Below are 20,925 nucleotides of genomic sequence, written 5' to 3' on the forward strand. Positions count from 1 at the left end.
ACTCTTCCTTCTTTTCTAAGAATTAGAATTAAAATTAGAAAAAGATAAAAAGTAAGTTAAACCGAAAATTAATTTACAGAAATGGGTATAAATCAGACAACGTCTAAATCGATCGCGTTTATAAACCGATGTTCATTCCACATCGGAAATTATATATTTTGCATCTATATGATTAAGATGACACGATTTGATTTCCTGTATATATCCATTTTCAGTGTATTACGATATTCTTACGTCTACATCGAAAATTGAACGAAATACGATCCGATAATACATAACGCGCTGCGATTTATTAATTATTTAAAAACAAACATTGCCAGTATTGTTTTTAAAATACATCATCGATAAGTTAACTTACCGGAATCCGAAACGCTTCTAGAAATAAATACATTTCTTTGCACATCATTACATATTCCGTAAGAGAGACAAAACTTAGATGTGTACATAGAAAACTCGGGGAATAAATGAAATGTAACTCCTCGGTCAATTTCGTATGGATTTTGCTTTCAGAATGTTCAGCGATTACTAAGGTTTGACGCCAGAGATACTACCGTCCATAAATCTCGATCCGCTATTTTAGTTAAGCCATGTAGACATTGGCGAACATGAAACTGACACCTTTCAACATTCACGAAGACATTAATATGAGAATAAATAACGTGAAATTTATGTCACATGTGTCACCGTTGCCGGCGGATCTTTCTCGCGATATATCCGCTTCGAGAGTTCGATCGATCGGACGGGGCGGAAAATCGAACGTGGGATGACTCGATAAAGAACGATAGTCATCCTACGGTTATCGGGCGCAATTTTATTTAAAGTCCACGTTAGATATATACGTTTTCCTCGCTTGCACACACCGAGGGTTTCTGAAAATTCGGGGCCTTGGCACTGATTCAACGACCGAGTTTACTAGCGTCTGGTTCCTCATCTCGCGAGACCCTTTCGCAATGTATGAGAAGATACGAGTCGGTCGAGACGTTGGTAACGCCAACTGCATAAATTTCTTAACTTATTCCAACTGTTTCTGCGTCTGTGAAATCTGTCCGCCACTTGCAGGTACGTATATATATACCATTTTGTGTATTACTTCTCGAAGGGGTGAGTATTATACGAGTGTCAACGCATGCTCCCAAGATAATACGCAATGTCTAGTCTACGAGATATCTTTATGATACCTGTTGTTTTCTACAATAAGCTACTGTACCCTATCAAGTCTTAAACCGTAAGAAATTGACCAGTCACGGTCGAATGCGAAAAGAATAATCGACTATATTTAATTTCTTACGGCTTAAAACTTAGGTAACGACTTATTATAGCGGTGACCAACTATGAGATATTGTAGAAAGCATGTATGTCTCAAAAGACGTCTTTATGATGCCTTTTATTTAGATACACATGTTGTCTGAATATTCGTCGATATTTAGAGATCTATTTTTTATTTCTTCACTAGACTGCACCAGAACTTTCTTTCTCGCTTTCGCCAAATATCAACCATATATCCATTTCATTCTACGTTTCAAAAGCGTACTAGTTTAATTAATAAAAAATAGACCTCAGAGCGTGTCGGAATTTATGGATCGACGGACAGATACATATATTAAAAGCATTGTCTCGGTCCATTCATTCCTCTCGCATCGTTTCTAATTTATCAAGACTTATATCTCACAATTATCCTCAACAACATATACGATTGAAATTGCGTGACAGTTAATAACGGTCGCGTGTACCGTCGAAGCAAGCGGATCTTTAGGTGCGCACAGCACCGACGATCAAGCTTCGCTCTCGATGTTAAGTTTTTTTCTACCCAAAGGAAAGCTTCGCGACTGCGAGAACATCGCTCGCGACTAACAACCCGCGTTCTCGCAAATCGGTGTTGTCTCCGTCGTCGCGGTACGTCAGCATAGGCATATGTGCTCGGTCACTGTGAGCGTAATTTAGGGTACAAACTGCAGCGGAGGAGGAGGGGGCGGGGGTCAGTTGCGTGTCGGCGCGGCGGATCTGCAATGCGGCGTTGCCGTTGAGACCGTTGATTCACAAAACCCTTCTTCCTACGCCGATTATACCTCCGTTTGTGTGCGTGCTTGTACATGTGCGATTGTGTTCGCGCGCGCGCGCGAGGAGCGACGCGGGGAGGGATAGCGCTGAACGTGGCTACACACACACACACACACGGGTCCCCGTCTCTTCAACACGCTTCTTTTAGAGATGCTTTTTGTCAATAAGCTTATAAGCATAAGTATCTAAAGCATCCAAAGATGTTCTTACCCGAGGAACACACGAGAGTCAGTAAAAAATCAATGACTTTATTTCGACTCTTAATGTTTAAACAGTCAATTTTTTACCAAAAATTATTATTTTGACTTTTATGATGTTAAAATAAAATCATTTCTCTCAATTGGTTTGATGTGTTCCTTGATACTTACATTATATTATTTAATCGACTTTTTGATCGGGAAGAGACAGTAATTTTAACAAAAGGGAAATTATATTAGAATCATTTTACGATGACTTTCTTCGTAACTCCTTTTACTTATATTATAGAGCCTTAGCCAGTATGAAGTACCCTCAATTTATTACATAAGGAAAAATTGGCTGCCTTCGGCTTTTATTGGCCTTTTTCTTGGGAAAGGGGATAATAAAAGCCAAAGGCGGACTAACAAAATCTTAAAAAAATTGGTATAAAAATAAATATTACTTTCCAATAAAATCGTTTTCAATTTATGTTTCGTTAGATTATATTATAGAACGTTTCTGTTCGGAACGGAAGTGGTTTATGGCCAAGGCTGTACTACTCTTGTGTGCAGAATAAAAATAAAACAAAATTTTTAGAACATTTTTTTTCATTTATAATTGCCGATAATATCCTAGACTCATTTGTGAGAAAGGAAAGGAAAGATATACATACTTTCTGAAAGTTCTCCGTCGTGGTTGCGTTTAAAGACATCAAGACGCGCTTTTGTTTGCTTAATTTATACAAGAGGTGTGCAAGCATAGAAAAACGGGCATCGCGGTCGTCGTTCCTGTAGTTTCTCCAAAAGGAAATTTAACGCGCGCATGCGCCGTTTGCGATGCGGAAGATAGAATCTAGAATAATGCTCGATAGAATAATGCTGAGTCGTGCGATAGCACGACGACGACGAACGTCGCGTTTTCGAAATCATCGAATCGGCAACTTCTTGCCAGCTTCGTAAACGATATACGAAGAATAAAAAGAAGGGTCTCTCCCTTTTCTCACGTTAGACCGAATTCTTATTGAAGGTCCCTCGATTTGTCAGAATTCAGACTGTTCGATTCATCGCGCGCGATGTATTATGGCCTATATTCTTGAATCTATACCGCGTATGAAATCTATAATATATAGGTAAGAATAATATAATAAAAGAGAAGAACGCGAGTCATCAAAATGGCGCCAAAATTAATCCGATTAATCCAATTGGACAGTTTTCTTAGTGCAGGATGTCCTTTGGATAAAATGTACGAACAGCAAAAAATCCAAAATTAAGATATTATGGAAGTTTCCAAGATGTCTTTTAGATGCCTAAAGCGTCTTTAAAAAAAAAATGACTTTAAACCGTCTTTTAAGGATTTGTAAGACATCTTATGTTTTCGGACACGTGTCTTGGGTGCTGCGTGGGAGTTGCAACGGTGTCGTAAGTCGAGGGTTCGAGGTCAAACATGGTCAGACGACACCGGAGCCAACACGAATTCGCGCACGGTGTTACAAACTTGTCTCTATACATAATTCGCAAACGCAGACGTAGACTGACGTATCGCCGTACTCAAGATAAACGCAAATGCAAACAAACCGCACACAGCGAATTCAACTGCAACAGCATTGACATTTAAAGCGTTGACATTTAAATTTAAATCAGATTGCGAATTACTGACACGCTTGCCATTTGGTAATACAAATCGACCCAAGAGAGTGTCCTTTCATCTTTACGACTGGAACGCAAAAAGAGATGGAACGACGTTTGTGTTGATTTGTGCCGCACTAAATGGAAAGCAACCTATATATAGAGATAGCTTAACTCGTGTCACCTCGTGCGCCTTCCGCGACAAATTTCACGTTTTTAACGCGGGAGTTGGAGAGACACGCGCGCGCATGCAGCGAGGAGGTAAAAGGGGCGCGCGCAGCAGCCCACCATCACGACGGGGGGCGGTGGGGAGGTTAGAGGGTTGCACGGGGGTTGCATCGCGCTCTTCCGCCACCGAAGAGGAGAAAGGTGGGAATCGGCAGCGGGTGTCGAGCGGTGTGCGCGCAGTGTTACCTACGTGCGGGGAGCACGACACTCGCCGTCTCTTTCTCTCTCTCTCTCTCTCTCTCTCTCTCTCTATTTCTCTCTCTCTCTCTCTCTCTCTATTTCTCTCTCTTTCTCTTTCTCACCAGACTTTCTTTCTCCCCCAACCTCACACTCACTTTCCCCCATTTTTACCGATGTTCCGTTCGAGATTTGTGTGTGTTCCTTTATGAAAGCTCGTTATTGCCGCGCCGCGCCGCGCCGTTTGATCGGCCCGCAAGCGCGAACTCCTTAATGCTCGCGTCCGATCCGCGGCTGTCCGACAATGCCCGTTATCGTCGCCGCTTGCGTTACGTGACCCGCGATACGCGCGTTACGGGAATCTACGTCCGCGGGCACGGCGACGGGCACCGGCGACCGAGTAGCACCGGTCCTCGTGACGTAGTGCTAACGCGATCGTGGGGTGACGACCGATGATGATGGATCGTAACGCGAAACTGTAACAACCCCCTGGCCACTGCAGTTCGCGATCGTCGCCGTCGCACGCCGGCGGCATCCTCGATACCCTGCCTTTCGTTGTTGCATCGACGGCACGGCCGTCGACGGTTAGGGGTAGATCGAGTTTCCCCCTGTAGTTTCATATCGACCATATACTCGCAACCCCGTCTCTCGCGAGCGTTTCGACCCGGTATGCGGAGATCCGCGGAGTCGGACGATGTTATCGAGGAAAACCGCGAAGGAACCACCGATGTCACCACCTCACCTTCTCCCTCCCCTGAGCGCGGATTGTGCTGACTGCTAGCACACGAGAGAAAACTCTGTCAAGTTATATGCTCTTGAAAAAAAAGTGGTGCCTAAGCGTGATTTCTTAACTGTGTGTGTGTGTATACGTATGTGAGGGAAGGGAAAATTTAATTAGTGCCTATACGCATCTCTCGCACGTGCAATAATCACGAGATTGATTCGTATCAACTCGATCGATCACCCATAGTCTGTACATACACGTATCTCGGGATAGTTTCGGATTACAATATTGCGATGATATTGTTCGCCACGCGCCAAAGATCGCGCCCAAGTGTCGAGGCGAAGATAAAGAGCGCGGTACGAGCAGCGAGACGGAGGAGACCGCTTCGTTAAAATCACAACATTCGCGACCAGGAGGAGCCTCTTCGAGAGCTTTATTTCATCAAGCGCGTTTCAACGGGCATGATTGCCGCCCGATTAGGAGTCAAGTACGTGCATCGGCCTGCTCTCTATACATCCTCCCTTCCTCCGAAAGTGTTTCCAATTTAGACTGAAACATTCCACTACGGCATCAGCGATGTCACGATTAATGCTGTGTAATCTTGGCAATACCTCGACAGCGGGAAATGACACGAACAACAACGCAAACACGAACAGCAGTATGGAGGACGACGATTCTTATCCACTGCCTACTATTTATCGGTACGTATAAATAAAACGTACTCCGTGAATAGAGCTATCGTATTTGGAGTTGTCGTATTATGAGAAAAGAATACATATGTATATCTTAAAAAAAAAAAGAAACGATAGTTCGGGGATGGAAGGAGTATATAATTTTTTTATGCGTTAAATGTACATATTTAATACAATAAGATTTATAGAACGTTATTTTTTTTTTACAATTTTTACTAATGTAAAATTTTAATCAATGAGACCAGAAAAGTTTTACGATCTCAAAAAGAATACATACGGCTGGTAATTCCTACCCGCGAATCAAAGGATTTCGCTCATTGCCGCGAGTTCGTGACAAAAGAGAAAAAAAAACAAATGTCACGGCGATGTGGGATATCCGTGAAATATCGTGCGCGTTTCAATTAAAGTTGTCCTGCCTAAAGGTCCCTCCCATTAATTTCGCGATAGACGCGAGAAACGAACAACTTTAATTTCAACCATTTCGAATCTCGAAGTAGTTTTTTTCGAAAGAGCTTCTATTTCTAACAAAATAGAATTTTGACTCGAAATTTTAGGAAAGAACGCGCACAAAAAACGGTTTTGCTGAAATATAAAAAAATTTTAATTAGTTATAAATCTGGCAATAATTATGTTAGACCGTCAAAATAATTATGTAGGACGCTCAAGTTGGTTGACGGAATGTCAAAATTTTTTGCACCATTATGTAGGGTCACTAATTTAGTGCAGTGGTATAAAAATTCGAACAGACACAGATCTGAAAATAATTATATTGGACCATCGAAATAATTATGTGAGATAACTTAAATGATAATAATTTAGAAATTCGCGAATTTAGGGTATTATTATTCTATTCTTGTCGACTATAAATAAACAAGAATAAAATTATATTTGTATGCACTCGGATGAAGTTTCTGAACATAGTCCATTATCACTACGCTTAAGCGTCCTACATAAATTATTTTGATGGTCCAACATAGTAATTTTCAAATCTCCGTTTATGCTCTAATTTTTATATACTTCAGCGCGCAAATAAAACCATCCTTTTCACACACAACCGGTAAAATAAAGTTTCCTGGAGACTTATAAAACGCACGCTCGTTTATTTTCATTTCTGTTATTTTGCTGTTTCCCACAAACACGCAAAAGCCAATCCGGCTTTTGTATCGTCTGGATACTCTCTCGGTTTTTTTTTTTCTCTATACATTCCGTTCCGCTAAACGCTATTATATCGATCGAACGTCGTTCCGCGACTCGCTCCACAACAAGCGGATTATCGGGAATATTTCGGCGGGGCTTTAATTATTAAACGTGGGTAATTCACAAAGTAATCGCGTCTAGGCTAATGTCGGAGCAAAGTGATCGGTATACACGATACACCGGGCACTCGAGCGAAAGACGATATTCCCCGACCCGAGACGAGACCTATCGCCTCTCTTCCTCCCTCCGCCGTTCCTTCGTCGGTCGTCCCTTGCGCACCGGTGACCCACATCGCGGTGGTGGCGGCTGGCGGACTCACACAGTGGTAGTTTTAGCTTTTAAAGGGGCACAAACGTAGCGCGTGTCTCGGACGCTCCCAGATGTTCTTGGAAGGCTGCGCCTTTCTAAGCTCGCAAACGATCGACCGAGCTCACTCGAGCTCAGCGAAATTCAAACACGAGTAACTCGACGAGAATGTACCACCGACGACGATCCAGTCGTCGGGATCCAGTGACGCTTGGTTGCCATCGCATCCCCTCGCGTCCCTCAACTCGAACGACCTGCGAGAGCATTGGGGTGTATTAGCTTACTTAGACTCGGTTGCACCAACGTCACTTGTAGCTAACTTTGGCCGCAATAAGTTTTTCTTCTTCGGGTTTATGTCATGTATTATATAAAACTGTAATCCGAGAACGGAGAGAGACACAGAGAAAGAGAGAGAGAGCAAATTGCTCTGAACTAAACTTATTAAATCTTATTTTTATCAATATATAGATTAACTTTTATCTCGGGTTAATTTACTCTTTTTTTTTTAATTTTTAGAACTGGAAGAAAATAAAAGGTAAATTAAATCGCGAAAGTTAATTTATCCTTACAGAAATCTAATATTGAATAATGAAAGTCCAATACTGAGAAAAATAATAATTAATTACTTATTTTAAGTATTAAAAACACTATTCAGTATTTCTAGTACTCTATAAATATTAAAATTAATTACTATTTTCTCTAATAAATTGACCAGTATTAAATTTCTATAAAGGTACGTTGGTAGAGCTTTATACGATAGACGAGGCATAAACGACATTGATGTACGGAAACATTTTAGATCAAAACAAAATTACACGCCTCACAATATTTGAATTACACGGACGAGTAATGTTTCAACATCTGCCACGCTCACGATTGATGTCTACATATTCCTCGAATTATTCATGTTTGAATTTTGGCCAAGTCGACGTATACATGACTAAAAGTCAAACGATTCGTGTCCGCGTAATATTAAGCTGGTAATTAGTCGGTTGTTTATAATCATTATGTATTTAATATTTCTATACTGGGTTACAACGCGTTAACTTGCGTTTTTGAACTTAATAAGAAAGCGACAGTTATTATGACAGTGATTTTAAATATAAAAGACAACGTGCGCGCACACACACACACGCACACTTGAAAAGATTATTGATGAATTTTATATTCCCTTCCTCTCACACTAGGAAAATGAATTTAGTATCTTCAGCGAACTGTTTTATTGAGATATTTTTTAACAGCAACCAAATATTTTTTATACAACAAAAAATTTAGTTGCGTCTGCAAAACACTTTTTTCTATTCTGTAAATAACAGAAATATTTGTTTATACTAACTGAACAGTTTCGTTTAGTATATTTTAACTGAAAATTTTATCAGCAAAATTTTGATTCATAGAATAAAACATTTTTTTCTAGTGCGATTAAAAAAAATCATTGTATTTACGATACAAATTATTTCTGCTGATATTCAGATACATTTAAGTTTGAGATTTAATAAAAATAAAAAATCTTTTCAAGTTGCGTTGACAAGTAACGTTAATCAGAAATTATCGATGTAATTGAAAAATTTGGAGAAACCAAAGTTATAATGAACTTGTGTTATATAATAAGACAAAGTATTACTTTGTACTGAAGAGATGAGTCGAAACGTTTAAATATTATATGCATCTACGTCTTTATATTATAATTGTAATAAACACAATATATAGTTCGCACTGTTAACTGCACTGACTCCCACAGCTCTTCTTTCACATTTTTTAATTACAAAGTACTAAGACTGATAACGCCGGAGCAATTAAATATTTAATCGCTGATTGTGAACTAAAGCACGAATTAAAAGATATGACAATTATCTTAAACAATATTAACAATAATGTAATACAATTATTTAACAAGTAGAATTATTAAACAAACATTTTTGTCCTAGAACTTGTATTTGTTCGAATTCTATTTGTACGAAATTTTTGGGAAACAGTTACCTATAATTTCATTTAATTCTGGAATTAAATGAAACTGTAATTAACTATAATTTTATTTAAAAAAATTCTAAAGTTTCAACGAGGTAAATCTCGACGATATATTGAAACTTTGCTATTCAATCAGTTTCCCATTTCGAGTTAAAGGTTCCCTTTCAGCGAACATTTAACTCGATAACAAATTATCGAGACATTTAAAATTACACTTTGAAATTAGAAAATTGAAAGACTTCTAAAAGAAGGGAAGAACTTGCGACACGCACAGTAATTGCAACTTCCCTGGACATTGGAAAATGTCTAAGGAAGAATTTCTGATCGAGAGAGAGTGCTCCTAGGACGTCCCGATCGACCGACAGTCACACGGGACGTACAATACAGCGACGTATATCGACATCGATACGCGATAACTCTTGCACGTTGTATGCGCAGCTGCCGTGCACCCATAGCAAGTTTGGATTGCATGGAAGAGTTCAACGGCGGCGGCGGCGGCGGCGGCGGTGGCGGCGGTGTAGATTCGGGCGTGCACTGCAGCAACACGACCGGAACGAAAGAACAGCTACTAACTAGCTGCATTGCCGCACAAGCGCAACGTTTGCAGCACCCCTCGCCAGGTATTCGCTACCGCAACTTGGGCAAAAGCGGTCTACGTGTTTCCAATGTTGGATTAGGTACGCTGAATGTATATTTCGCCTTTAATCTCGTAGAGAGTCATCTTCTCTGAGATCTCTCGGAACGCGTGAATGCTATCTCTCTTCGTACGAGATATATTGTCCCTAGACCCTCCCTCTCATTTCTCATAGGGCGAATAGATATATCTGCGGCCGAATCGATCCCGGAAGTGCACCCGCTACCGGCTATCTCGGACTTTTATCGCGGTCCATCCAATATCACCGTTTGTTGGATTTCAAGTTTTCATTATTTATTTTACAACGGTTTCGTTGCGGACGCGGATATATAACGTGTACGATGCACTACGGCTGGTATTCATAGTCTGTTCTTATTTTAAGATTGTCTTAAGTAATGCCTTTGATTAGCTTGTGATATTTTAAGATTATTTAAAATTACTTTAAAGTACTCTTAAATGTATTTAAGACGGTTTTAAATATAAAAATTGACTATAGTATCAAATTTGTGTTAAATTTAATACATTTCACGTATTCAAAACGGTCCATTCAAACTTTTTAATTGTATTAATTTAACACGAGATGAATATGCTAGAAAGTATCACAAATATTATGTAAAAAAATTATCACAAAAAACACAATTTATAAGCAAACTGTGGAAACGTATTTTTTCAGTAGAATTAATATTTATGATGTGTTAAACGAATACATATTTTATTCATTCTCATCTTAGAATTTACGTTTTAAAATACATTATTTTTATATTTGTTCATTTACATACTTATATAAATATCGAATATCAATTTAACACAAAATCTTTAAATAATATAGTCACATCATGTTAAATTAACATTCAAATATATTAAAAATTCAACACAAATATAAAATATTTTTTTACCGTATATGAATACCGGTCTATGATTTACAGCCAATTTGCGTTCGGTAGTTCAAATACAAGCAGTTTAAATAGCAAACTCATTCTATAATATATAATTGCGTGAACGTAGTAATTGTGAGTGACCGTAGTTGTAAGAAATGACTAACCACCGTCGAATATTCTTCTCATATAAATGATTAATTCTTATAACTACAATTATTTGTAGTTACGCTTACGCAATTGTAGAATGGACTGTACTTGTTTATCTATGCAAATACGTTTCGCTGCATACCATATATCTAGTTTGAGAATAAACGCTTAATTATCAATTTTTCTTTCGTACCGAATTCTAATTTCTTACACAAACATTTTCTTTAAAATTCAAAAGAAATAATACCGTATATCTACTTTTCTACATTAAAAATTGTAACAGTACCGTCCATTTCTACCAATGTAGCTTAACTTTAATTTTGGTTTAATTTACTCTTTATCCTTTTCTAATTCTTAGAACTGGGAAAAGATAAAAAGCAAGTTAAACCAAGATTAAAGTTAATCTGCAGTGGTAGAAACGGGTATGAGAAAATTAAGCTTAATAAACGCAAAAGCAAATAAGGATAGAATGTAAAAGATACGAGTTGAAAAAAAGATTGAAACAGTACAAACATATTTATTTTTTTTTAATGACTAAAAAGGAGAGGACGAAGAATAACAAAATATTATAATAAAAAATTATGTAATTTAGCAATAACTCCCTTTTTTGTAAAAAAACAAATTATTATATAAATAGTAATGTAATATTATAAAAAGCATGTTTAAACCTTTAATATACATCTACTATTTAAAGTACAAATTAAAGAGCTTACTCTCACGATGTTACTTTGCGTTGTTAGTTTATTCTGATTCCATAAATTCTTCCACAATTATCTCACTTATAATTTCTTAAAAGCTTCTTATCTTTCTTTGCAGTAAGTTTACGCCAGCAAAACCAGCTGGATATGTTTAAAATGTGAATTTAAAACAATTTACTAATAGGTGCTGTAGAATTAGGCTTAATAGACTTTAAAGACTCAAGAAACGAATTAGACAAATCGCATGGCAGAGCTAGCAACACGAAACTCCGTACTTTAAGCTTAATTTATAATTGACAATGGCAATTTGGTGGGTCGTCTCTGGTCGTGTCCCTCTATATACACTGCCGATACTGAAAATCTATAATACACGTAACCGTGAACTATAGATTCTCAGTATTGGCAGTGTATATTGGAACATGGTCGTTATCGGTATTACACTGTTAAATATCAAATGGGCAATGGTAACCCAGTATATATATCTCTTGAATTAAAAAATAACATTTTATTATTTTTAATAATTTTTCCATATGTGTCAAAATTAATTAATTTCTGGTTAATTTCGAAGTAAACAGCATTCATATTAATGTGTGCATTTAATAAATAATAAACTAAATTCAAATTTAATACATTCTTTTAATTAAATGATTTAGCTCTTTTGTTTCAGTTAAAATAACGATATATTATGTAGGAGGCAGAAGCAGTAGTGATCTATAATGAAAAATAACTCAAATTAGATACAATTTGATATTACGATATTTAACAGTGTATCATTATTATTCTATTTTTTTATGTAATAAAAAAAGCACAGTAATAACTCCTATTATTTCTTGCAAACTCTCAAAATAGCTAAAAACTCAACCGAGTCTATTTCCGTGCCGATCTCGCTTGCACGCCAGTATCTTATTTTCCGATGGAACAAGGCCTTGTTTAGAGATAGACGTAATTTTGGTCGCGCGGTCCCGGAAAAACGAGGCGCAAAATGCAGGTCGCCGATGTCGCTTGATTTGGTTTTCTGGGTACAGGAACGTGGACGACGTTCGGCGTGGGCGGCTGTAGCAACGAGGAGACCGCGGAGGCCGTCGTGGCCCTCGCCTACGATAGCGGAATTAATGTGTTCGACCTGAGCGAGGCGCACAGCGGCCACCGCGCTGAGATCCAGTTCGGCCGTATCCTGCTGAGACGCGCCTGGAACCGTTCCAGTTATGTGGTCACGACGAAAATTTATTGGAATACCAAGTGAGTAGAGCGCCGTCCAGTGTCTTCGCGCGTGTCTCGGTGTCATTGGTGGCGTCGTCATCGTCATCGTCGTCGTCGTCGTCATTGATGGTGGTGTTTTAGCGAGCATTGATGATAGTGGAGCTGGGTAGTGGCTCTCGACGTGCTCTCGGTGGCTCTCGATGTTGTAACGCTACTGCACGCGAAAGCGCGGTCTGTTCCTTTCCTTTTCTTTTACTTTCTTCTCCTTCCTTTCTTTCTTTTCTTTCTTTCTTTCTTTCTTTTTCTTTTTGTTTTCTTCTTTCTTTAGACGTGTATGCTTTTCGATCGATGGCTTCAGTGTAATCGAACTTATACTCGCCCATCGGCCTGCGAACTTTATCCTTCGCGTATCCTTGCCAGCTAGAAATGATTAATCGAATCGACGTTAGTTGAATTGCCGATGTCGAATGCTAGTTGATATTTTTGTCATCTTCGACCTCGTCATAATTGTCCTTATGTTAATTCGGCATAAAATGCGAATATTTCTACAAGATTTTTATTCATTCTCGACCAATTTGTCATCGAGTATCCCGCAGAACACTACAACTAATATAGGTATTGTATATAGTAACTATATATTAATTATATATTTTTATATGTATATGTATTATATTGTTTTATATTGTTAAGTGGGAAATTATATGAAACAAGTACATGTTGTATATAACATTGTTGAATAGGAACTCGTAATATTGATGTAATGTTAGTTCGTGTTCTGTAGATATACACGTACTATACTTTCCGACTTTGCGTCGATTCGATGTAGAATTGACCGAAGGAAAGTAGAACATTTATAGCAGTACTGCTCAATTAACCAACAATATATACATAACCAATAATTATGAAGTCGATAATAATAAAAATGTCAACCAGTATTTGCGACATTGACTATTTATTGACGCATCGACATCCAATCGACGTCGACTCGATCGTTTTAATCATTTCTAGCTGGGCTTATAATAGCGTATTCTGTGTACACTAAGCATGAGATGCTTAGACACTGTGCGTAATGCTTGTATACCAAATCGTAAAAGTAGATAAATGGAGAAAAATCGACAAGGTTTTCTTGAAAAAAATCTCCGAAATTCTTTTTTATGATTTTATACAGTTATCAAGAAATATTATAAGGGAAACTATATCTTAAAACTAATCTCCGATTTCACGAAATAACAGAGTTTAATTCTTTTTGTCGATAAAGAAACTCCTGCCAATCGTTAGTAAGTTGGAGATTATTTTGATACCTTATCACGTATCGTATTTACTGATCATATTATACCTCTTATATATCGATATATATACACAGAAAAAGACAGAACCTTTCCTTAAGACACTTTTTTACGCGTGGATTACAAACGGCGTGTCATCGATTAATTAGTCGGCGACGGTTTTATTCCAGGCGTCCGTAAGTTGCATCGCTTTTATTTTTAGGATTGTAGAACTCGATAGGGAGACACATCGTGCAGAAGTGAATCTCGGTACGAGACGGCCTCGTTTAATATCAAGTGGATGGCGCGAATATGAGGCTTCGCCTTGACACGTGGATCGATAACTAGGTTCTCATACATCGAGCCGTCTCGTTATTTTGCCGTTGTTGTTTCGGTTCGTGTTCGATAACGTGCATCGTGTAATGAAGGAAGCAAGGAAACGTGCCATAATCGCCCCGTCTCATCTGCCTCTTATGATCCCTACTACTATTTAATTCCGTTTGCAGCGTCTAATAAGATTGATAATATCTGCCTATTCTTGAATAGGACCGAGGGTCGCGGGCTATCGCGGAAACACATTATCGAGTCCGTGCAAGCTTCGCTCGTCAGGCTGCAACTGTCGTACATCGATATTGTCATGATCCACAAAGTCGATCCAATGTGTCCGATGGAAGGTAACTTTCCAATTCCTCTTTCTCTTGCGAGTAACATTCAAAAATTCAAATCCTCTTTTTCTCTCTCTCTCTCTCTCTCTGTCTCTCTCTCTTTCTCTCTCTTCCTCGTCTCCATTCCATCGTTCAAACACTTACGGCACTTCACTGCACAAAGCGTGCTACGATACTGTGATATATACTGTAATTCCGACAATAACTTTACATGAAGATGCCCGTCACGATAACGCACAATTTAGCATGAGTAGAGAAGAGAAACACATTTTTATTGTTTCTGCTGTAAGAAGGCGAAGAGAGATGATTATTTAATATTGAAAAGTTAATATTAAAATTGGATATAAGAAATATTATCGTGTTACCAGAATGTTGCTTTTTCATCTTAAAATTTTATTAGACTTGTTACGCGTGCTTTTAATTCATTTCAATTTCTCCTAGAAAAATAATCTTCAATAATCTTTATTTAATTTCAGTTTAAAAAGTTTATAATCGATTATTATTATGAATAGTTTATGATTTCTATTAGACTTTTTCATTAATTTAAATATTAAGAGCTTAAAAACATCTCATTTTTCATCAATAATAGATTTGAAAGTAGTTTCCCATAAGAATGTCCTATAATAATTTTGCTTTTTTTGGATAAAGGTAAAATTACTTATCAAGGTCGTCTACAAGTCGAATATAAAACTCTTCAAATTATAAAAAGGAATCGTTAGCCTGATAGCATGCATGTACAAAATCGAAATATTAACCGTTTTGGATATGCATATTGTATATATACGATTGGCATTTTAAGATTGGATTTTGAATTGATATTGAATCCCATAGTGTTATATAATGCATTCATCGTAGAACGAGAAAAGTTATTTTATAATTAATAAAAATATAAGAATTTTTTTTATATCAGCTCAAGATTTGACACGTTATTTTACATTATAGTTTAAAATTGTATAATGTAATTCAATTCCACAAAAAATCTTAGTCCATACATAACTTGAAGAAACTAGTAAAGAATCTCCACTATGATAATGATTTGATGTTTGGCAGTTGCATTGTGCCGTACTAGTTCGTGTGCTTCTTTCTGTACTCGGTATTTTTATGTGAAAATGGAAAGTCATTGTTGTAAAAGTATATGTATTCTACATGGTTGTATATGTACACAATATTTATATGTGTATAAATATAAATATTTATGTATACTTTTATATTTATTTTCTTGTTGTAAATATGTATAAACTTCTTATGTTTACATATCGCGTTAATGTATGCTTTATATTATGCGAAAAATGTGTGCAAGAGAACTATCTAGCTATTTTACCTTTATCCTCATACGCTTTGAAACACACTTCCGCTCTCTTTTTTTCTTTTCTTTATAGATGTTACTTCATCGTAAAAGTAGAGATTCACGCATCGACTTTGCATCATTTATCGTGTATCTGATAATAATTTCTCACGATAAAAAAATCTTGTTTGTGTTCTCTGTATCTCACGTATTCGCGTGATCTTATATTCCAGAAATCGTTCGCGCGATGAATTATGTTATAAGCAAAGGCTGGGTGATGTATTGGGGTACATCGCGATGGACACCCGTGGAAATTATGGAAGCCTATACGAATTGTCGGCAATTTAATTGCGTGACGCCTATCGTCGAACAAGCGGAATATCATCTGTTTTATAGAGAGAAACCTGAACTCTATATGCCAGAATTATATAACAAAATTGGTAATCAATCCATCTTCTTGCTTATCTTTAATACATTGACTGCCAGATATGAGTTAACTCGTAGTTTCGTAATTGATGATTGATATTTATAGATGAATGCCAGCTATTTAATTCAATGTTTTGGAAAAAAAAAAAAAAATTGTATTCTGGGTTTTGATATAAAGAATAAATATAATTAAGTATATTAAAATACACGTTCCGTCTTTTGTATCTTTATTAAAGAAATTATTTTATTTACGTCTCGAGCTTTTATTCGTCTCTTAACCTTATTATTCTTATATTGTTGTGTCAAGTATTAAAATAATATGTTGATATATATAAAAATGGCGCGTCGCGGATAAAGTTGTTTAATCATACAGTGGCAATTAACGTGTTAATAAAACATAATATTATGAAATATCATGAAAAGAAATTTTTACAATTATATTTTCGAAATTCAATTGACAATTGTTTTATAGGTGTTGGTTTAATGGCATGGTCTACAGTTACCATAGGGATGGTTTCTTCGAAGCCAGAAGATTGCGGAGTATCGTTCCTCTCGAGATCTTCTTATAAAGTAAGTGTCTAAAATAAATATCTATATTATATCTATATGTATATATACATATAGTTACTTTTTACTTACTCTTAATTTATCTTATTTTTTTATCGGAGAAGCGTTTACATAAATCTGTAAATATATTATTATTTTATGTTATACGAGTATTTTTGTATTAAAAAAAATTAAATTAAGAGTCATTTTATTAAATTAAGAAAATAAATGAGATAGTTACAAAAATATAAAGCAATTCAATTTTTTAACGTGATTAAAAAATGATATCAAAAAATAAAGAATAATTTTTATGATTTCAGAACAAATACTCCTCATTTAGTTGGACGGAGGATGAAACTCAATCTTTGTATAAAGAGGTACGTAAGTATTAATATATTTTTAGAAACAAGGTGCTTACATAAAAAGTATAGTCACATAATACTTAAAGTTAAACATATTCCATCTGTATTTATTCAAAAATTTTGATCCACCGATTATGATATCATAAATTTATTATTATTATTTATAATAGTTTTGTTTAGAAATAATAATTTCTAAATAAAAAATGCAAGGCTATATTATTCTTATTGTTTTCATCATATAAAATAATAATTTTATAAAAAGTGTTATGATGCTAAAACGCGAATCGCGCACTTGTTTCTGAACGTGTTAACGATTGCTTTTGCAATGCAGGAGTACGCGTGGAAAGACAAATCCGCAGATGAGGAGACTCGGAAATATTCGGACAAATTGCGGGACGTATGTGCTCTTGCCGAAAGACTGGGGTGTTCTTTCGGGCAACTGGCCATCGCGTGGTCTTTAAAGAATGAAAGTGTTCAGTGCCTTCTGCTCGGTGCATCCAATATAGATCAATTGTATGAGAGTCTCCAAAGCTTACAGGTAAACAAGCTGTTTATCTGCTTTCGCGGAAGAGACTGTTCTATATATATTTTAAATGATATCGTCTAAGATTAATTGATGAATCGAAAGCAGTTTTCTCACTAATGTTAGATATCGTAACATTTAAAAACATACATATACTGTTTCGCTTATCAATAGATTTACTGATCTGATTGTTCTGGCTTGTTTTATAAATGATACAAATAGAAATGCAGATCTAATACTTGATTAATCGCGGTTTTGCCAGTTTTTTTTTATCATAATACATTATTATACATAATAATTTGATTTATTACATTCGAGAACGATTTACCGAACATGAACTCTTTTGATTTTTATTTATTAATAATTTCTTTGATGGACAAAATTCTCATATCTCAATATTCTTAAGAATTTTGCATATTTTTAATTTATAAAGATTTCTGAAAAATATTTTAAACTTCTTCAAATTTTATTCTTCAAGTTTTATTTGGAAATTATATAACGAAAAATCTTAGAATATTTCAGAATTTATACATACATATACACAAAGAATTAAAAAAAATATTGATTGTAGATTTTCTCTCTCAGCATTTTTAAAAAGTTATAAAATTATATCAGTTTCTAATCCGTGATCTAGTAAAATGTGTGATCGAATTTTGCGCAGCTAATAAAGAACCCTACTGAAAAAAATCACGTCACAAAATTACATAATGAAATCATGTAATTAAAATAGGTAAATTACGTAACGGATTGTTCCAAATCAGTATGTGATTTTTTTTAATAAATCACGTAATTTGAAAAGTCACACAATAATATGTTCTTTTTTCTATTTCTATTATTTAATTCTTTAAAATTCGATAACTATAAAATCACATAATAGATCAAATTATTTCTAATATTATATGATTTTTCAAATTACGTGATTTAAAAAAATAAAGTAATGATTTGGAACAATCCATTATGTAATTTATTTGTTACATGATTTCGTTATGTAACTTCGTGATGTGATTTTTTTCAGTAGGGAACCGAACTCAATGACAAACACAGTAAAAAGAATACGTAATTTTCAGCTTATCCCAAAATTAAACGCGAACATAATGAGCGAAATCGAGAGGATTCTTGACAACAAACCGTCCCGACCGCCGATGATATCCACTCTGGCACTTAGATGACAATCGATGTGCCCCCACGGCAGCGGTGGGGGTTCCGTGGAAGAGGCGGGCAGTCCAAAGAGCGAGGGCGGCAACAGTCAGGATCAGGAGCAGACCAAGGAAGTAAACAACAAGTTGCCATTCTGTGAGATACAGTGAAGTCACACGCGGATGGTAAACCGTCTCGTTGCTCCACATGTTATCGATGCCCAACATCGGGTGGCCAAGGACTGACACGGATGCGACTCGTTTTCGAGTCCCCGCTTTACATTTGGTCGCGACCTGATGCGGGTAGAGTGCACATATGACCACGAGTCGACACACGACAATATTTACCAATTACGAAGGAATCCATCTCCGGAGGCTCGTCGTCTCTCGACGACGACGGGAACATTCATTCTCGCGGGGTATCCCGAACTTCACGCACGATTTGTATCTCTCGTACGTCACACTCGTGGACACTCGTAGATATGTAGGTGATAAACGCGACGTGTTTCATCGCGAGAGTCCATCTGTCTCCGTTGACAGAATCGCGTGTTTGCACGCTTTCGAAAGCATCTCTGGGAACGATTACATTTGTCCCATCAGCCGCCGTAAATTTTTCTCTAATCTCCCTCTGTCAGGAGATTCTATCCCGTCGAGGAGGTTTCTATTCGCGATTCCAAGTGTTCATTATTCTTAGCGTTAATAATCCCATTTGCTACACTCGTAGGGAGTAATCAGGAATTCGGCAGTGTCACGAGTGTCCACCAGACTACAACGTTCGTTCTGCCATTCATTGGTCGAGTAAAAGCGATTTGCGGACAATTAATTAATTCGGACGGTATAGCACAACACGTCGATTATCATCTACAACAATTTCGTCGTAGGTCATAAGAATTTTATCAAGGATACTATCTAAAACGCGATGCACCTCATCCCATCAACTTCGACGTCCAATATACATATTTCTTTCTACTGATGTCGCGCTTGATTCTTCGAATTTATCCACCAATTTATCTTCTCTTTCTCCATCCTCTCTTCTTTCTATAGTTTGTTTCAAGATCGAGAAACGATTGCGTTGTATAAGAAACGCGTGATACACAATATGCGCTAATAAAATAGCCACGGATTTTTCGCTTTTACAAAGAATACTTCGCGCCTGTTTTCAAAATATAGGCATTGTACTAAAGGATGAATGCGGTTGAAAAATAAATTACACGAAGAGTAATTGCGGAATAATTGAGCTGACGAGTCCAATAATCGAGTCCAGTCAGTAGAACAAATTGAGACGATTCGAAGAACTGGAGCGACGCTTTAATTCAAAGTCTGATTCAGTCTCATTAACTCGCCGGACTGATTCTTTAGACGTAATCAATTTCTTAATGGCTACGTTCGAAATATTTTCGCTAAATATTCGCAAAACTCGGTCAAACCGAATGTAAATTCTACACTAATACACGATACACGATAGGTTCACTGACGAATCTTTAAAGATCCGGAATATGTACAAAAGATCTCTTTACTTGAATAGATGACCTTTTCTATCAAGAGAACGTCTGTTTGTTTACCGCACACGATAGCTTTTCGCTTCGCTTTGCCATAAAGTGAGATACAGCACATTTCTGCAAGTGAAGAAGGTGATTTATCTTGAAAAGAAACGCAAGATTTGTAATATTCGACAATTATATCTTTGTGCGAAGTATCGTTGCCCCTGAGCAATATTCTTTCAATTTATCTTGCCGTTCCCTCATGCCAAAGTGACAAAGTCATCAGCAGATGCGATTCGTGCCAACCAAGCATCGTTTCGCCGATCATTCGGAACATTGCTCAAGTGTACGATCGTGAGAAGATTTCTCGCTCTCGTAAAAATGATAATCTGTATATCGATACATGTATATGTAAACATAAAAGAGTACTACACATTTTGGACATGTATACTGGAAAAAGTCTTGCATTAATTGGAATTTGGGTAAATTCAATCAAAGAGGTGCAAATGAGACGCTTATAGTTAAAT

The 20,925-nt window shown here is 36.7% G+C and overlaps 1 protein-coding gene across 2 annotated transcripts; it reads left to right on the forward strand.

The window, feature by feature from the left end:
- The first annotated feature begins 964 nt into the window (after positions 1-964).
- Positions 965-20,925, forward strand: Hk (potassium voltage-gated channel subfamily A regulatory beta subunit hyperkinetic). 2 transcript variants are annotated; one of them, XM_018502756.1, is made up of 9 exons: positions 965-1,059; positions 9,591-9,829; positions 12,535-12,748; positions 14,521-14,648; positions 16,158-16,364; positions 16,823-16,920; positions 17,217-17,273; positions 17,590-17,796; positions 18,849-20,925. In XM_018502756.1, the coding sequence occupies exons 2-9, from the start codon at positions 9,622-9,624 to the stop codon at positions 18,948-18,950; spliced, it is 1,221 nt and encodes a 406-aa protein (XP_018358258.1). In that variant the 5' UTR covers positions 965-1,059; positions 9,591-9,621; the 3' UTR covers positions 18,951-20,925. The 2 variants fall into 2 exon arrangements, with proteins under 2 accessions (XP_018358258.1, XP_018358257.1); XM_018502755.1 differs by lacking the exon at positions 965-1,059 and adding an exon at positions 4,237-5,690.

Source organism: Trachymyrmex cornetzi, unplaced genomic scaffold (assembly GCF_001594075.2).
Source record: "Trachymyrmex cornetzi isolate Tcor2-1 unplaced genomic scaffold, Tcor1.1 scaffold15, whole genome shotgun sequence".
Lineage (NCBI taxonomy): Eukaryota > Metazoa > Arthropoda > Insecta > Hymenoptera > Formicidae > Trachymyrmex > Trachymyrmex cornetzi.